At 41.6% G+C, this 15,836-nt stretch overlaps 1 protein-coding gene across 1 annotated transcript; it reads right to left on the bottom strand.

Annotated features, from left to right (window-relative positions):
* Positions 1 to 6,568: 6,568 nt before the first annotated feature.
* On the bottom strand, positions 6,569 to 14,622 carry FAM187B (family with sequence similarity 187 member B). The gene is made up of 2 exons (XM_070763968.1): positions 13,784 to 14,622; positions 6,569 to 6,923 (listed from the first exon to the last, which is right to left on the bottom strand). The coding sequence occupies exons 1-2, from the start codon at positions 14,620 to 14,622 to the stop codon at positions 6,569 to 6,571; spliced, it is 1,194 nt and encodes a 397-aa protein (XP_070620069.1).
* Between the last annotated feature and the right edge of the window lie 1,214 nt (positions 14,623 to 15,836).

Here is a 15,836-nt window from a genome sequence, read left to right as displayed (position 1 = left end):
GTGCTGCAACCCAACAGGACCGACACAGACTTCAGAGGACAATGAGAACTGCAGAAAAAACAATTGCTGCCAACCTGCCTTCCATTGAGGACCTGTATACTGCACGAGTCAAAAAGAGGGTGGGGAAAATATTTACTGACCCCTCACATCCTGGACACAAATTGTTTCAACTCCTACCCTCAAAACGTCGCTACAGAGCACTGCACACCAAGACAACTAGACACAAGAACAGTTTTTTTCCGAACGCCATCACTCTACTAAACAAATAATTCCCTCAACACTGTCAGACTTTCTACTAAATCTGCACTTCTATTCTGCTAGTTTTTCTCATCATTCCTATCACCCATTTCTTCCCATGTTTATTTATTTATTTTATTTATTTATTAGATTTGTATGCTGCCCCTCTCCGTAGACTCGGGGTGGCTCACAGCAATAATAAACAATATATAACAAATCTAATAATTTAAAAGAAACACTAAAAGCCCCATTATTAAAAGCAAACATACACACAAGCATACCATACATAAACTGTATAGGCCCGGGGGAGATGTTTCAATTCCCCCATGCCTGATGGCAAAGGTGGGTTTTAAGGAGTTTACGAAAGGCGAGGAGGCTGGGGGCAATTCTAATCTCTGGGGGGAGTTGGTTCCAGAGGGTCGGGGCTGCCACAGAAGGCTCTTCCCCTGGGACCAGCCAAACGGCATTGTTTAGTTGACGGGACCCGGAGAAGGCCAACTCTTTGGGACCGAATCGGTCGCTGGGATTCGTGCAGCAGAAGGCGGTCCCGGAGATATTTTGGACCGATGCCATGAAGGGCTTAACCAACACTTTGAATTGTGACCGGAAACTGATCGGCAACCAATGCAGACTGCAGAGTGTTGGTGTAACATGGGCATACCTAGGGAAGCCCATGACTGGTCTCGCAGCTGCATTGTTGACTGTATGACTGTAACTTGTTGCTTATATCCTAAGATTTTTATTAATATTGCTTCTTCGTTGCTTATTTGACCCCTATGACAATCATTAAGTGTTGTACAACGTGATTCTTGACAAATGTATATTTTATTTTATGTACGCTGAGAGCATATGCACCAAGACAAATTCCTTGTGTGTCCAATCACACTTGGCCAATAAAATTCTATTCTATTCTATTATACTCTGAAAGACCATCCAACTGGGCCTTGTATCCCATGTCGATTGGCTTCGTCATTTTTGTCGCCCAGACTGAACTCACTAAGCATGATCTATGTCTTCTTTTGAGCAGTCTGGATACGGTTTTTTTGGATAAATCTTGGGTTGGTTTAATTCAACCGTACAAACAGTCTGGTGCTATTGTGGGGATGAAGCTCCTAAGTCCTGGAGCAAAGCTGTGTCTCTTCACTCAACCTTGCCAATTTGCAACTAAGGACATGGAAATAATTTTTTTTAAAAAATTGGCAGGTCCAAGTGCCTGATTCCTCCCTGGAAAGACGAGCGGAGGAATTGTTTCCTCAGTGATGAAGATGAAGTATCCTTGTCCCCTGACCGTTCCTGGCACACAGAGAGAGAGAGAGTCGTGTCAGTCACCCACTGTGCGGCCTGGGAGTTGTAGACAAAGGGGCAGTTGTGAATCAATTGACGAACAACCGTGTGCACCCGGGTGGGTGAGTCAGTGATTCATTGTAAAGACAAAGGCTGCAGGGAACGTTCACTCTGCCTGCGAAGGCCTTACACTTCGGAGCAGAGAAAGAGTTTATTGTCCTCCTCGGAGTATAAATATTTCTATATGTTGGGAGGGTGGAATTGAATATTTCATTGGCCCTTGGCATTTTGTGGTGGATTATCACATCCTCCAGCTGCCCAAACCTTTACCTCTAACCCTTATTTGTAAACACGGCGTAAACATAGAAACAGGATCATTGCCCCACCTCAAGTCTTCTTAATCATGATTAGCAGAAATGCAATGCAATCATATGCATCTACATATTTATCACATATTGCATGAACCAGTAGTAACAAGTTGTAGAACACACTACTGCCGGGATAGTGCAACCATTAATTTTTTCAACTTTCAATTTCCAAACATTAGGAGGCCTGACATGCCTTCGGAATTGAGTCTGTCATCTGCACCTCTATAACTGTCTGGTTTGGTGCTGCAACCCAACAGGACCGACACAGACTTCAGAGGAGAATCAGAATTGCAGAAAAAACAATGGCTGCCAACCTGCCCTCCATTGAGGACCTGTATACTGCACGAGTCAAAAAGAGGGCGGGGAAAATATTTACTGACCCCTCGCATTCTGGACACAAACGTTTCAACTCCTACCCTCAAAACATCGATTCAGAGCCCTGCACACCAAGACAACTAGATACAAGAACAGTTTTCCCCCGAACGCCATCACTCTACTAAACAAATAATTCCCTCAACACTGTCAGACTTTCTACTAAATCTGCACTTCTATTTCTACTAGTTTTTTTTCTCATCATTCCTATCATCCTTTTCCACCCACTTAGGGACTGTATGATTGTAACTTGTTGCTTGTATCCTAAGATTTTTATTAACATTGTTTCTTCATTTCTTATTTGACCCCTGTGACAATCATTAAGTGTTGTACCACATGATTCTTGACAAATGTATCTTTTTCTTTTATGTACACTGAGAGCATCTGCACCAAGACAAATTCCTTGTGTGTCCAATCACACTTGGCTAATAAAATTCTATTCTATTCTATTCTATTCTATTCTATTCTATTCTATTCTATTGGATATGTGAATTCAGTGAAAGCCTAGGAGATGCAGAAACTATGGCACGGGTGCCACAGGTGGCACGCGGAGCCATATCTAATGGCACACGGACTGTTGCCCTAACTCAACTCCAACATGCATGTGTGTGCTGGCCAGCTGATTTTTGGCTCACATGGAGGGCCTGGGAGGGTGTTTTTGGCTTCCAGAGAGCCTCCATGGGGGGATTGGAGGAGGGCGTTTTTATCCTCTCCCAGCTCCAGGGAATCATTTGGAGCCTGGGGAGGGCAAAACGTGAGCCTACTGGGCCCACCAGAAGTTGGGAAACAGGCTATTTCTGGCCTCCAGAGGTCTCCAGAGGTGGTGGAAACAATTTTCACCCTCCTCAGGCATTGAATTATGGGTGAGGGCACTCATACATTTGTGATAGCGTTCGTGCACGCTCTTTCGGTACCCGAGGAAAAAAAGGTTCACCATAGAAACATAGAAACATAGAAGATTGGCGGCAGAAAAAGACCTCACGGTCCATCTAGTCTGCCCTTATACTATTTCTTGTATTTTATCATAGGATGGATGTTTATCCCAGGCATGTTTAAATTCAGTTACTGTGGATTTACCAACCACGTCTGCTGGAGGTTTGTTCCAAGCATCTACTACTCTTTCAGTAAAATATTTTCTCACATTACTTCTAATCTTTCCCCCAACTAACCTCAGATTGTGCCCCCTTGTTCTTGTGTTCACTTTCCTATTAAAAACACTTCCCTCCTGAACCTTACTTAACCCTTTAACATATTTAAATGTTTCGATCATGTCCCTTTTCCTTCTGTCCTCCAGACGATACAGATTGAATTCATGAAGTCTTTCCTGATAAGTTTTATGCTTAAGACCTTCCACCATTTTTGTAGCCCGTCTTTGGACCCGTTCAGTTTTATCCATATCTTTTTGTAGATGAGGTCTCCATCACTGATCTACACATTTATTTTGTCACAAACCATGATGGTTGGTTGGATTCAGACAATACTCTAAATTAAGACCAAGCAACTTGCGTTACATCTTCATTCAATGTGTGAATTCAGTGAAAGCCTAGGAGGAAGACAACTAATATTTCATTGGAGGCAGGAGTTGAAATGTTGGCTTGTTTGATATTGTGGTTTCCTTTGGATGGACAGGTAACATTTCTCACTGAGCTACTTTCCTAAATTACATCCAACATTCCAACATACAAATATTCTCAAGAGCTGCATTGGCACAATGGTTAGAATGCAGTATTGGAGGCTAATTCTGCCCATAGCCAGGAGTTTGATCCTGACCAACTCAAGGTTGACTCAGCCCTCCATTCTCCAAGCTGGGTCAAATGAGGATTGCGAGAGCAATCATGGGCTTCCCTAGGTATGCCCATGTTACATCAACATTCCGCAGTCTGCATTGGTTGCCAATCAGTTTCCGGTCACAATCCAAAGTGTTTGTTATGACCTATAAAGCCCTTCATGGCATCAGACCAGAATATCTCCAGGACCGCCTTCTGCCGCACAAATCCCAGGGACCGGTTAGGTCCCACAGAGTTGGCTTTCTCTGGGTCCTGCCGACTAAGCAATGTTGTTTGGCGGGACCCAGGGGAAGAGCCTTCTCTGTGGCGGCCCCGACTCTCTGGAACCAGCTCCCCCTGGAAATTAGAACTGCCCCCACCCTCCTTGCCTTTTGTAAACTCCTTAAAACCCACCTCTGCCGTCAGGCATGGGAGAATTGAGACATCTCCCCCTAGGCCTATACAGTTTATGCAAGGCATGTTTGTGTGTATGTTTGCTTTTAATAAGGGTTTTTTAGTGATTTTTAAATTATTAGATTTGTTATACATTGTTTTATTGTTGTTGTGAGCTGCCCCGAGTCTGCGGAGAGGGGCGGCATACAAATCTAATTAATAATAATAATAATAATAATAATAATAATAATAATAATAATAATAATTGTTGGGGGAAAGATACTGTTTCTGTAAACTGCTTAGAGAGGGCTGTGAAGCAGTATATATGTGCCATTGTTATTCTAAGGATGCTTTTCAAAAGAGGGGAACTGTAGGGAAAAAATGAGGATGTTACTTAAAATATTTCCTCCTGGCCAAATACTTTTGACCTTAACATTTTTACCTTTTTATTAAGAAAATATATATGGCTACCCAACTCAGTCGTGGTGACTCCAAGCAATTTATGGAGGCAAAACATTAAAAGTAGCTGAATAGTAAGTAGCATGATGGGTTCACTAAACTAATCCAAACAAGTCATTTGCTGGCTTCAGCTGGTTAATCCCATCTTCTTGACATGTACAAAACCAGTAGAGATTTAAAAAGCATCTTAAAAAATTCAGGATCGCATTATTTTTCTAAATGGGGCACAAGCAACCCGAGTGGCTCAGCTGGAAACTAGTTTTTAGGGTTATCTGTGGATGTAATGGCCACTAATAAGGAGTGGACTTTGGCGGAGATAAAAACATTCTTCATCTTCCTAATATTTTTGCGTTTTAACCCAAAATACAGAGCGCATCTTATGCCACAGTGACCTCTGGTGTCACAATGGTGCACTGTAGCCAGCAGCCATTGCCCAATTTGACACTGAAACAGGGTTTTTTTAAGGGGAAGGGGTGGATGGGGGAAGTGTCATGTTTTTAAGGAACCTTGAGCTATATTCTGGAAGAGGAAAAGGGCCCAATCCAGCCCAGCAATCCTGATTGGTCTGCTACAGATCATTCCGCAGCTTGTGGGCCGTAGAACGTTCACCGTAAAAATCCCTTAGGACAGGGCTGTTCAACTACTTCAGCTTCAACCACAACAACACAAGAGCACACAACCCATTTAAACTTAATATTAACCGCTCCAAACTTGACTGTAAAAAAATATGACTTCAGTAACTGAGTTGTCGAAGCGTGGAACTCATTACCGGACTCCATAGTGTTGTCATCCCCAAACCCCCAACACTTTACCCTTAGATTATCTACAGTTGACCTATCCAGATTCCTAAGAGATCAGTAAGGGGCGAGTACAAGTGCACTAGAGTGCCTTCCGTCCCCTGTCCTATTGCTCTCCTATATCTCCTATACCTTTGTTCTATTCCTATATCTCTTCTATTCTTTCATTGATATGTTCTATTACTATGTCTTCTTTTCTACTCTTTTATAGATATATTTTACTATGAGTATCTCCTCTATAACCTTCATCATGTATTTTACTATGTGTGTGTGTGTGTGTGTGTGTATGTGTATTTATATATATATATATATATATATATATATATATATATATATATATATATATATATATACCCACTAAAACTCTCATTGTGTATTGCACAAAATAAATAAATAAAAATAAATAAATAAACTCGATTTCATTGAGGGACACAAGCCATGCCCATAGTAAAACCCCACCACTGATGTACAAGTGCTGTATTCCAGTGTTTCCCAACCTTGACAACTTGAAGATATCTGGACTTCAACTCCCAGAAGTCCCCAGCCAGCATTCGCTGGCTGGGGAATTCTGGGAATTGAAGTCCAAATAAGTTGCCAAGGTTGTGAAACACTGATGTATTCAACCCTACCGACTAACACTTCCTTTTATATTCAGAGTTTTCGGAGATGGGCGGCATACAAGTCTAATAAATTATTATTATTATTATTGTTGTTGTTGTTGTTGTTGTTATTATTATTATTATTATTAGTCGTAGTAGCAGTAGTAGTAGTAGTAATAGTATTAAAGCCCAGGCTGCACCTGAATGTACACTGCAGTCAGTCAATATCTTTATTAATCACCAATCCACACCTTCTTTTCTAAGGTGTCCACCAAAGTTCACACGCCGTCTTCTTAGACCACAGTAGTTTCTGGTTTCCTCCTGCAGGACTCGATTATGCTGAGAAACATCAGGAATACCAGGAATATGGAGAGACCCACCACCAAGGCCTCAATGATGGAGTAAGTGTGAGCCAGCTCTACGGGTGGGCTCACCGCGCTGGGAGAGGTAACTAAAAACTTGCCCGCCAAATGTCCATTCACAAAACACTGGTAGAAAGAACTGTGCGAATTGTTCTGGAAGGAGAGGTGTAGGATCCCACCGCCGGTGGCTTTGTCCAGGCTTTGGGAACTTCTGGAGAAGCTGAAGTTCTTCTGGAGAAGTTGAAGGTGTGTCAACGCTTTGAGACCCGCCTGCCAGTAGACAGGGCTGAAGAAGGCAAGAGACAAGTGGTCATTCATACAAAATAGAAATATAGAAGATTGACGGCAGAAAAAGGCCTCATGGTCCATCTAGTCTGCCCTTATACTATTTCCTGTATTTTATCTTAGGATGGATATATGTTTATCCCAGGCATCTTTAAATTCGGTTACTGTGGATTTACCAACCATGCCTCCTCGATCCACAGCTCACATTAGAGAAACACCTTTCAGCTGTGGCGAGGGGGGCGTTTGCCCAGGTTCGCCTGGTGCATCAGTTGCGACCCTATTTGGACCAGGAGTCACTGCTCACAGTCACTCATGCCCTCATCACCTTGAGGCCCGACTATTGTAACGCTCTCTACATGGGGCTACCTTTGAAAAGTGTTCGGAAACTTCAGATCGTGCAGAATGCAGCTGCAAGAGCAATCATGGGCTTCCCTAAATTTGCCCATGTCACACCAACACTCCGCAGTCTGCATTGGTTGCCGATCAGTTTCCAGTCACAATTCAAAGTGTTGGTTATGACCTATAAAGCCCTTCATGGTACCGGACCAGATTATCTCAGGGACCGCCTTCTGCCGCACGAATCCCAGCGGCCAGTTAGGTCCCACAGAGTGGGTCTTCTCCGGGTCCCGTCAACTAAACAATGCCACTTGGCGGGACCCAGGGGAAGAGCCTTCTCTGTGGTGGCCCCGGCCCTCTGGAATCAACTCCCCCCAGAGATTAGAATTGCCCCCACCCTCCTTGCCTTTCGTAAGATACTTAAAACCCACCTCTGCCGCCAGGCATGGGGGAATTAAGACTTATTTTCCCCCTAGGCCGTTACAACTGTATACATGGTATGTTTGTATGTATTTTTGGTTTTTATATATTAAGGGGTTTTAATTTGCTTTTAGTATTGGATTTTATTGTATATTGTTCATGATTGTTTTTAGCCGCCCCGGGTTTTCGGAGAGGGGCGGCATATAAATCCAATAAAACTTGAAACTTCTGGAAGTTTGTTCCAAGCCTCTACTACTCTTTCAGTAAAATAATATTTGGTTTGGACTAGGTACAAGGTCCCTTCCAACTCTGTTAATCTGTTTAAAAAAAAATCTGTTATAAAAAGGATTAGAAAAGGCAAGCAATCTTTTTATGCAAATAGGTCTTCACTTTATCTTTATCAGTTCTTTATCAAGCACTGTACAGATGGAGTGAAGGAGACTCATATTTTCGTTTCATTTAATTTCTTTATTTTTGCAGGTGTCCTGGTGGTGGGGAAGGTGTTCACTGTTCTTAGGTATTTTAGCAGATGCATAGCACGCTGATTTTTCTCACAAAAAGGAACAAAACCACATCTCTATAAATAACAATGTGCTTCAGGGGCTGGAAAAAAATGTACAGTAACGGGCCCCATAATTCCCAGGTGACTCATCTGGCTTAAAACAAGCTTTTCTCTTTTCAAATAATGGCTAATTGCCTGTAGGATTGTCTATGTATCCATCTGCTGATCCATCAATTCATCCTTGGAAGAATTGCAAGAATTGGGGTGGCCTCCTGGACTCACAATTCTTGCTGGAAAAAGCAGGTGGCAGCCATAGCTAGCCAAAGTTTTGTGTTGTGTGCACTGGTTGTGCCTATTCCTGGTTACTCATGCCTTAGGCACCTCCTACATAGATTACTGCAATGTACTATGTGCATGAGGCTGTCCTTCAAATACTTTGAAGAGTACAGTGGTACCTCTACCTAAGAACGCCTCTACTTACGAACTTTTCTAGATATGAACCGGGTGTTCAAGATTTTTTTGCCTCTTCTCGAGAACCATTTTCCACTTACAAATACAAAACTGTAACCGGAAAAGGCAGGGAGAAGCCTCCATGGGGCCTCTCTAGGAATCTCCTGGGAGGAAATAGGGCCAGAAATGGCAGGGAGAAGCCTCCGTGGGGCCTTTCTAGGAATCTTCTGGGAGGAAAGAGGGCCGGAAAAGGCAGGGAGAAGCCTCTCGTAGGGCCTCTCGGAATCTCCTGGGAGGAAACAGGGCCAGAAAAGGCAGGGAGAAGCCTCCGTGGGGCCTTTCTAGGAATCTTCTGGGAGAAAAGAGGGCTGGAAAAGGTGGGGAGAAGCCTCCGTGGGCCTCTCGGAATCTCCTGGGAGGAAACAGGGCCAGAAAAGGCAGGGAGAAGCCTCCCGTAGGGCCTTTCTAGGAATCTTCTGGGAGAAAAGAGGGACGGAAAAGGTGGGGAGAAGCCTCTGTGGGGCCTCTCTAGGAATCTCCTCGAAGGAAACAGGGCCGGAAAAGCCGGGGAGAAGCCTCCGTGGGGCCTCTCTAGGAATCTCCTGGGAGGAAACAGGGCCTCCACCCTCCCTGTGGTTTCCTCAACACACATTATTTGCTTTTACATACTCCTAGGGGGAAATTGCTTCTTCTTACAAACTTTTCTACTTAAGAACCTGGTCACGGAGCGACTTAAGTTCATAAGTAGAGGTACCACTGTACCTTGCAGAGTATTTGAAAGCTTCAACTGGTAATATTGATGAGACCATTTCTTGATCTTGATTGTATTAACTGGGGTGTTCTCAGTTGCTCAATTATTTTATGTTATCACACACAACTTCTGGAGACAAGCTGTTGCACAGGTTAATTGTTCTCACTGTTAGGAAATTTCTCCTTAGTTCTAGGTTGCTTCTCTCTTTGATTAGTTTCCATCCGTTGTTCCTTGTTTTGCCTTCTAGCGCTTTGGAGAATAAATTGCTTACCAAAAAAAGATGGCAAGTCTAAAGGCTATTGCAAATGCTATTATTATTATTATTATTATTATTATTATTATTATTATTATTATTTATTAAATTTGTATGCCGCCCCTCTCCGTAGACTCGGGGCGGCTCACAACAACAGTGGCAAAACAATGTAATACAAATCTAATAATTTAAACTAAAAACCCATAATTTAAAAACCTGCACAGAATACACCATACATAAACAATATAGGCCTGGGGAAGTTATCTCAGTTTCCCCATGCCTGACGGCAGAGGTGGGTTTTAAGGAGTTTACGAAAGGCAAGGAGGGTGGGGGCAATTCTAATCTCAGGGGGGAGCTGGTTCCAGAGGGTCGGGGCCACCACAGAGAAGGCTCTTCCCCTGGGACCCGCCAGACGACACTGTTTAGTCGACGGGACCCGGAGAAGGCCAACTCTGTGGGACCTAATCGGTCGCTGGGATTCGTGCGACAGAAGGCGGTCCCAGAGATATTCTGGTCCGATGCCATGAAGGACTTTATAGGTCAAAACCTTTGAATTGTGACCGGAAATTGATCGGCAACCAATGCAGACTATCAATATGTTTACTAACTTCTCACTTTGTGATTTGTACTGGCTTAACTCAGTCCTCGAGATCCTGCAGCTGTTTCTATTATGTGTGCTTCGTTTAGTTGTTCCTAATTGTTCATTTTTAATGAATCTTGCTGCCAATAGCAGACCTGGAACGCCACCTGCTATCCAAAGGTGAAAGGTTCATGCAACTCATCAATGATTAACCTGCCTTTTTTTTAAAAAACAACATACAAAGAGATAGAAGCAAAACCAAGAGAACTAAATCAACATTTCTTGTTTCTCCTGTTCATGGCGTTGGGGCTGCTGGTGACAGACTAAGTAGAAACGATTAAATTCGGATAAGGAAAACTGGTATCCTGAGTGCACTAATTCAACAAAGTTTGCTTCTGAAAATAAAACCCCAGCTATATAATTAAGTGCATGAAACGTAATTGCTTTACTGTATTAAGATGTCTCTGGGTGATTGCAAAAAGCTAGCAGGAATTTGAACTCCTTAGGAATAATAAGAATGGAATGGAATAAACAGAGTTGAAAAGGGACCTTGGAGGTCTTCTAGTCCAACCCCCTTCGTAGGCAGGAAACCCTACACCACTTCAGACAAATGGTTATCCAATCTCTTCGTAAAAACTACCAGTGTTAGAGCCTTATGTATCCCAGCAGCCAGTTAGGTCCCACAGAGTCAACTTTCTCCAGGTACCGTCGGCCATACAATGTCGACTGGCGGGGCCTAAGGGAGGAGCCTTCTCTGTGGTGGCCCCAGCTCTCTGGAACAAACTCCCTCCAGAGATATGTACTGACCCCCTCCCTCCTGGTCTTTCCCAAAGCCTTAAAAACCCTACCTTTGCCAGCAGGCATGGGGGCAGTGAGTGATCAGACTGTCTCCGGCCGATATGAGATATGATTGGATTGGGTGAACGGATGTATGCAAGTTTTCATGGGGTCATTTAAATGTTTTTAGTAAGTTTTCATATTTATAAAGGTATAAATTGATTTAAATAATATATACCGTCAGAATGTTTTATTTTTAGACTGGTAAGTAACAGGTAAAGTATGTGATAAACGAATTATATTCAGTAGAAACAAATCTGAGACTATATAGTTATGATCTGTACTGATTATTAAAATTTGGGAATCCAAAAAGTAAAATTGATTAAAATACCCTCTGGAAAGAACAATCGATGTTACAATCAGGAATTATGATACTATTAGGTTTTTAGTGTAATTTAGTGTAATACGAATATTTTTAGTGTAATTTTTGGAGTGAATGTTATCTTTTTAAAAATGTTTTAGAATCACATACAGAGAAAAGAAACGCTCCTTTCGCTCTGGGCAGCGACTGTCCTCCTCCTCCTTCTCTTCTTCCTCCTCCCATCCAAATTCCGAGCTTTTATTTCTCTCCTAATGGGTTTGTACGCATTATTTGCTTTTACATTAATTCCTATGGGAAAAAATTGCTTCTACTTACAAATGTTTCTACTTAAGAACCTGGTCACGGAACGAATTAAGTTCTTAAGTAGAGGTACCACTGTACCCTCTTCTGACAAGCCAAGTCGATGGGAGAAGCCAGATTCACTTAACAAGTATGACCTTAAAGTGCTATAATTCACTTAACAAAAGTGGCAATCTCATAAAATGAGGCCAGTTGTATTAGAAGCATAGAATTCTATGGATAATTTAGATTAATAATTGCAAGATGGATGTGAGTTAATGATAGTGAAATATTAAAGTTTTTAATACTATCTAAGTTTGGAAATACTGAAACATATATAGAAATGCAAGGATGGAAAGGTACTATATATGTATTGATAGAATTATGCAACATGTTATATGTCATATGATTACAATATTTATGATAAATGTCTATCTAAAATAATGGATTGATCAAGTTTGGTTTTTTGATTTTTAATTTTTTTTAATAGCAATAGTGTTCGGTTCTTTTTTCTTTTCTTTTTTACTATTATACTTTTTTTTTTAGCTTATAAACTTTTTCTATTCTAGTTAGGAAGAGGTAGTAAGGGTTTTTACTTATTTTTAAGGAGAATGCATGAGAAGGGAGAGGAGATATAATGGCTTATTTGAATTTCAAGAGCAGGATGAAATTATTTTAATAAGGTTAAAGGAAATCAATGAAGGAAATCCGAGTCTACGGAGAGGGGCGGCATACAAATCAAATCAAATCAAATCAAATCAAATCAAAAAATAAATAATGCAACTAGAAGAAAATTTGGATATCTAGATGACAAAATTAGAAGACGAGGCTGGGAGGTTTGAAGGTATTTTGAAACCTATTGAAAAACGTTTATATGGAGAGAAAAAATTATATCCCTCCCCAACATGAGGCCAATAAAGTTGAGAAGTACAGTGTTCCCTCGATTTTTGCGGGTTCAAACTTTTGATTTTTGCGGGTTCATAGCCTATACCAGTGATTTTCAACCTTTTTTGAGCCGCGACACATTTTTTACATTTACAAAATCCTGGGGCACACCACCAACCAAAATGACACCCTAAGACACTCTCCTCTCTTTTTCCATCCCTGTCTCCTCCCCACCCTTGTGTGTGTGTGTGTGTGTGTGTGTGTATACACACTCTTGAACCATTTCCCAAAACAGGTGAGGGCTGGGTTTTTTCTCTCTCTTATTCTTTGGGTGCTTTTTATCATCAAGAGTCACTTCTCTCTCTCTCTTTTGTTTCTCTCTCTTTCCTCTCATTCTCTGTCTCAATCATTTTCTCATTTCTCTTTTTTTCTCCCCTTTTTGCTAATTTCTCTCTCTCTCTCTTCCTCTCCTTTTCTCTCTCTCTTGCTTTCTTTCTCTTTCTCTCTCTTGCCTTCTTTCTCTCTCACTCTTGCTTTCTCTCTCTCTTTTCTTTCTCTCTTGCTTTCTCTCTCTCTCTCACTTTCTCTCTCTCTCTTTCTCTCTTGCTTTCTTTCTCTCTCTTTCTCTCTCTTTCTCACTCTCACAGCAAAAAGTTGCGAGACCGGAACCTGAGCTTCCTTCTTTGCGGCACACCTGACCATGTCTCGCGGCACACTGGTTGAAAAACACTGGCCTATACCACGGTTTTTCAAAAAATATTAATTAAAAAATACTTCGCGATTTTTTCCTATACCACGGTTTTTCCTGCCTGATGATGTCATACGTCATCACCAAACTAATAATTTTTGCAAATAAATAACAAAAAAATAATAACTATTGTTAATAAATAATTATGTTTATAAATATCAGGATCACTGTCTTATTCAATGGTGAGTACCAGTAATAATGGTGAGTAAATAGTTGTTAAGGGAATGGCAAATGGTAATTCAGGGGTTTAAAGTGTTAAGGGATGACTTGTGATACTGTCCATAGCCAAAAATGGTGTATTTACTTCCGCATCTCTACTTCGCGGAAATTCGACTTTCGCGGGCGGTCTCGGAATGCATCCCCCGCGAAAATCGAGGGAACACTGTACTAGCCCACGCCGAAGTAGCCCAAGCCGAGAAGTACTAGTAACTCAACTTCGTGTGTATGCTAAACAGAATGGGAGGTCTGCCCGATGGAGGCAGAAAAAGACTTTAGTACCTGTAGATGGAAGATGCTGGACAGCGAAGGTGAGCGGTGGCTTTTTGTTGAGGATGGTAGTTGGTAAAGACCAGGAATGGTACCCACTGGGGCTCCTCCTGGCAAGCCAAGTACGATGTGTCGCAAGGAACTTGGCAGGTTTCTATTCTCAGCTCTGGTCCCCGTTGTGGCAACATCCAATACTTCTGCCTAGCCATCCCACAAGGCAACGACATCTCCTCCTCGGTGTCGATCGTAGTCAGCTGGGCGTAACAAAACCCCACTCGCTTCCGTTCCCCGGGCCGGCCACAGCGATCACAAGACTGCCAAGGACTCCAGGAGGTAAACAGGGTGGCCTGTGTCTCATTGTCCAGCTGCACCGTAGCGTTGGCCAAAGTGGTCTCTCCCAGGCCTGCGTGCGACACATGGAGACGCTGGGCCTCCTGAATGTCAACCTCGTAGTAGGCAAGGGTGGTGTCTCCCGCACGACAGGTGTACAAGCCAGAATCTTGTCGGCTGGGACTACGGATGTACAGGTTGCTGGCGATCAGTCGGGATTTGAAACGTAGCTTCTGCAACTTGTCATGGCTAAACATGGGCTGAGAAACCCCGTCCGAGCGTAGGAAGGTGAGTGGTTGCTCATAGATCCAAGACGGGTCAAGGTATTGCCAGGTGACGTAGCCTCTGTGGGAGGAGCGTGGACAACGTAGGACCAAAGGGTTGTCGGAGATAAATGCTAACACGCAAGGCTGGCCAGGGAGACATGGCTGGCCCAGCGAGTGGCCTTCATAATGGTTACCTTCGGCGGTGGTTAAGAACAGACCCAGAAACAAAGCCAACAAGGGTGCCCAACCGGACATGGCAAGTTGGGTACTGACCTGCTAAGACAACCCAGGGAAGGAAAAATCCAGCTGTGACACCACTCCTGATGTCATAATAGGCAGAACAATGCTGCTGCTTAAACTGGCCCTTGTTCTGGAAGACCCACTCAGATTCAGTATTGATTTAGCATCCTGGATATTCTATCTATCTATCTATCTATCTATCTATCTATCTATCTATCTATCTATCTATCTATCTATCTATCTATCTATCTATCTATCTATCTATCTATCTATCCTATCTATCTATCTATCTATCTATCTAATCTATCTATCTATCTACCTACCTACCTTTCTATCTATCTATCTATCTATCTATCTATCTATCTATCTATCTATCTATCTATCTATCTACCTACCTACCTACCTACCTTTCTATCTATCTATCTATCTATCTATCTATCTATCTATCTATCTATCTATCTATCATCTACCTACCTACCTACCTACCTTTCTATCTATCTATCTATCTATCTATCTATCTATCTATCTATCTATCTATCTATCTTTCTATCTATCTTTCTATCTATCTATCTATCTTTCTATCTATCTATCTATCTTTCTATCTATCTATCTATCTATCTATCTATCTAATCTATCTATCTATCTATCTATCTATCTACCTACCTTTCTATCTATCTATCTATCTATCTATCTATCTATCTATCTATCTATCTATCTATCTATCTATCTATCTTTCTATCTATCTTTCTATCTATCTATCTTTCTATCTATCTTTCTATCTATCTTTCTATCTATCTATCATCTATCTATCTACCTATCTATGTCTGTGTCTATCTATCTATCATCCACCTACCTACCTACCTATATCATCCATCCATCCATCCATCCATTATTATTATTATTATTATTATTATTATTATTATTATTATTTATTAGATTTGTATGCCGCCCCTCTCAGAAGACTCGGGGCAGCTCACAACAGTAATAAAAACAATATAGTAGTGGAACAAATCTAATATTAAAAAACAGATAAAACCCTATCATTATTTAAAAAACCAAACAGCACATTCATACCAAACATAAAACAAAGTATATAAAAACAATAATAAGACAATATAAACAAATGTAATATTTAAGTTTAAAATTAAGAAACCCTAATTTGAGAAACCAATCATACATACAGACATACCAAGCATAAATTTTATAAGCCTAGGGGGAAGGGAATATCT

Source organism: Erythrolamprus reginae, chromosome 11 (genome assembly GCF_031021105.1).
Source record: "Erythrolamprus reginae isolate rEryReg1 chromosome 11, rEryReg1.hap1, whole genome shotgun sequence".
NCBI classification, from domain to species: domain Eukaryota; kingdom Metazoa; phylum Chordata; class Lepidosauria; order Squamata; family Dipsadidae; genus Erythrolamprus; species Erythrolamprus reginae.
The sequence above is the reverse complement of the archived record's forward strand: the minus strand, read 5'-3'. Positions and strand labels throughout refer to the sequence as shown.

Excerpts from the sequence above, each read along its gene's own strand:
- FAM187B (XM_070763968.1), bottom strand. The coding sequence starts at position 14,622 with ATGTCCGGTTGGGCACCCTTGTTGGCTTTGTTTCTGGGTCTGTTCTTA. Across the intron at positions 6,924-13,783 it reads CCAGCATCTTCCATCTACAG|CCCTGTCTACTGGCAGGCGG; the intron begins GTACTAAAGTCT and ends TGCCTTCTTCAG.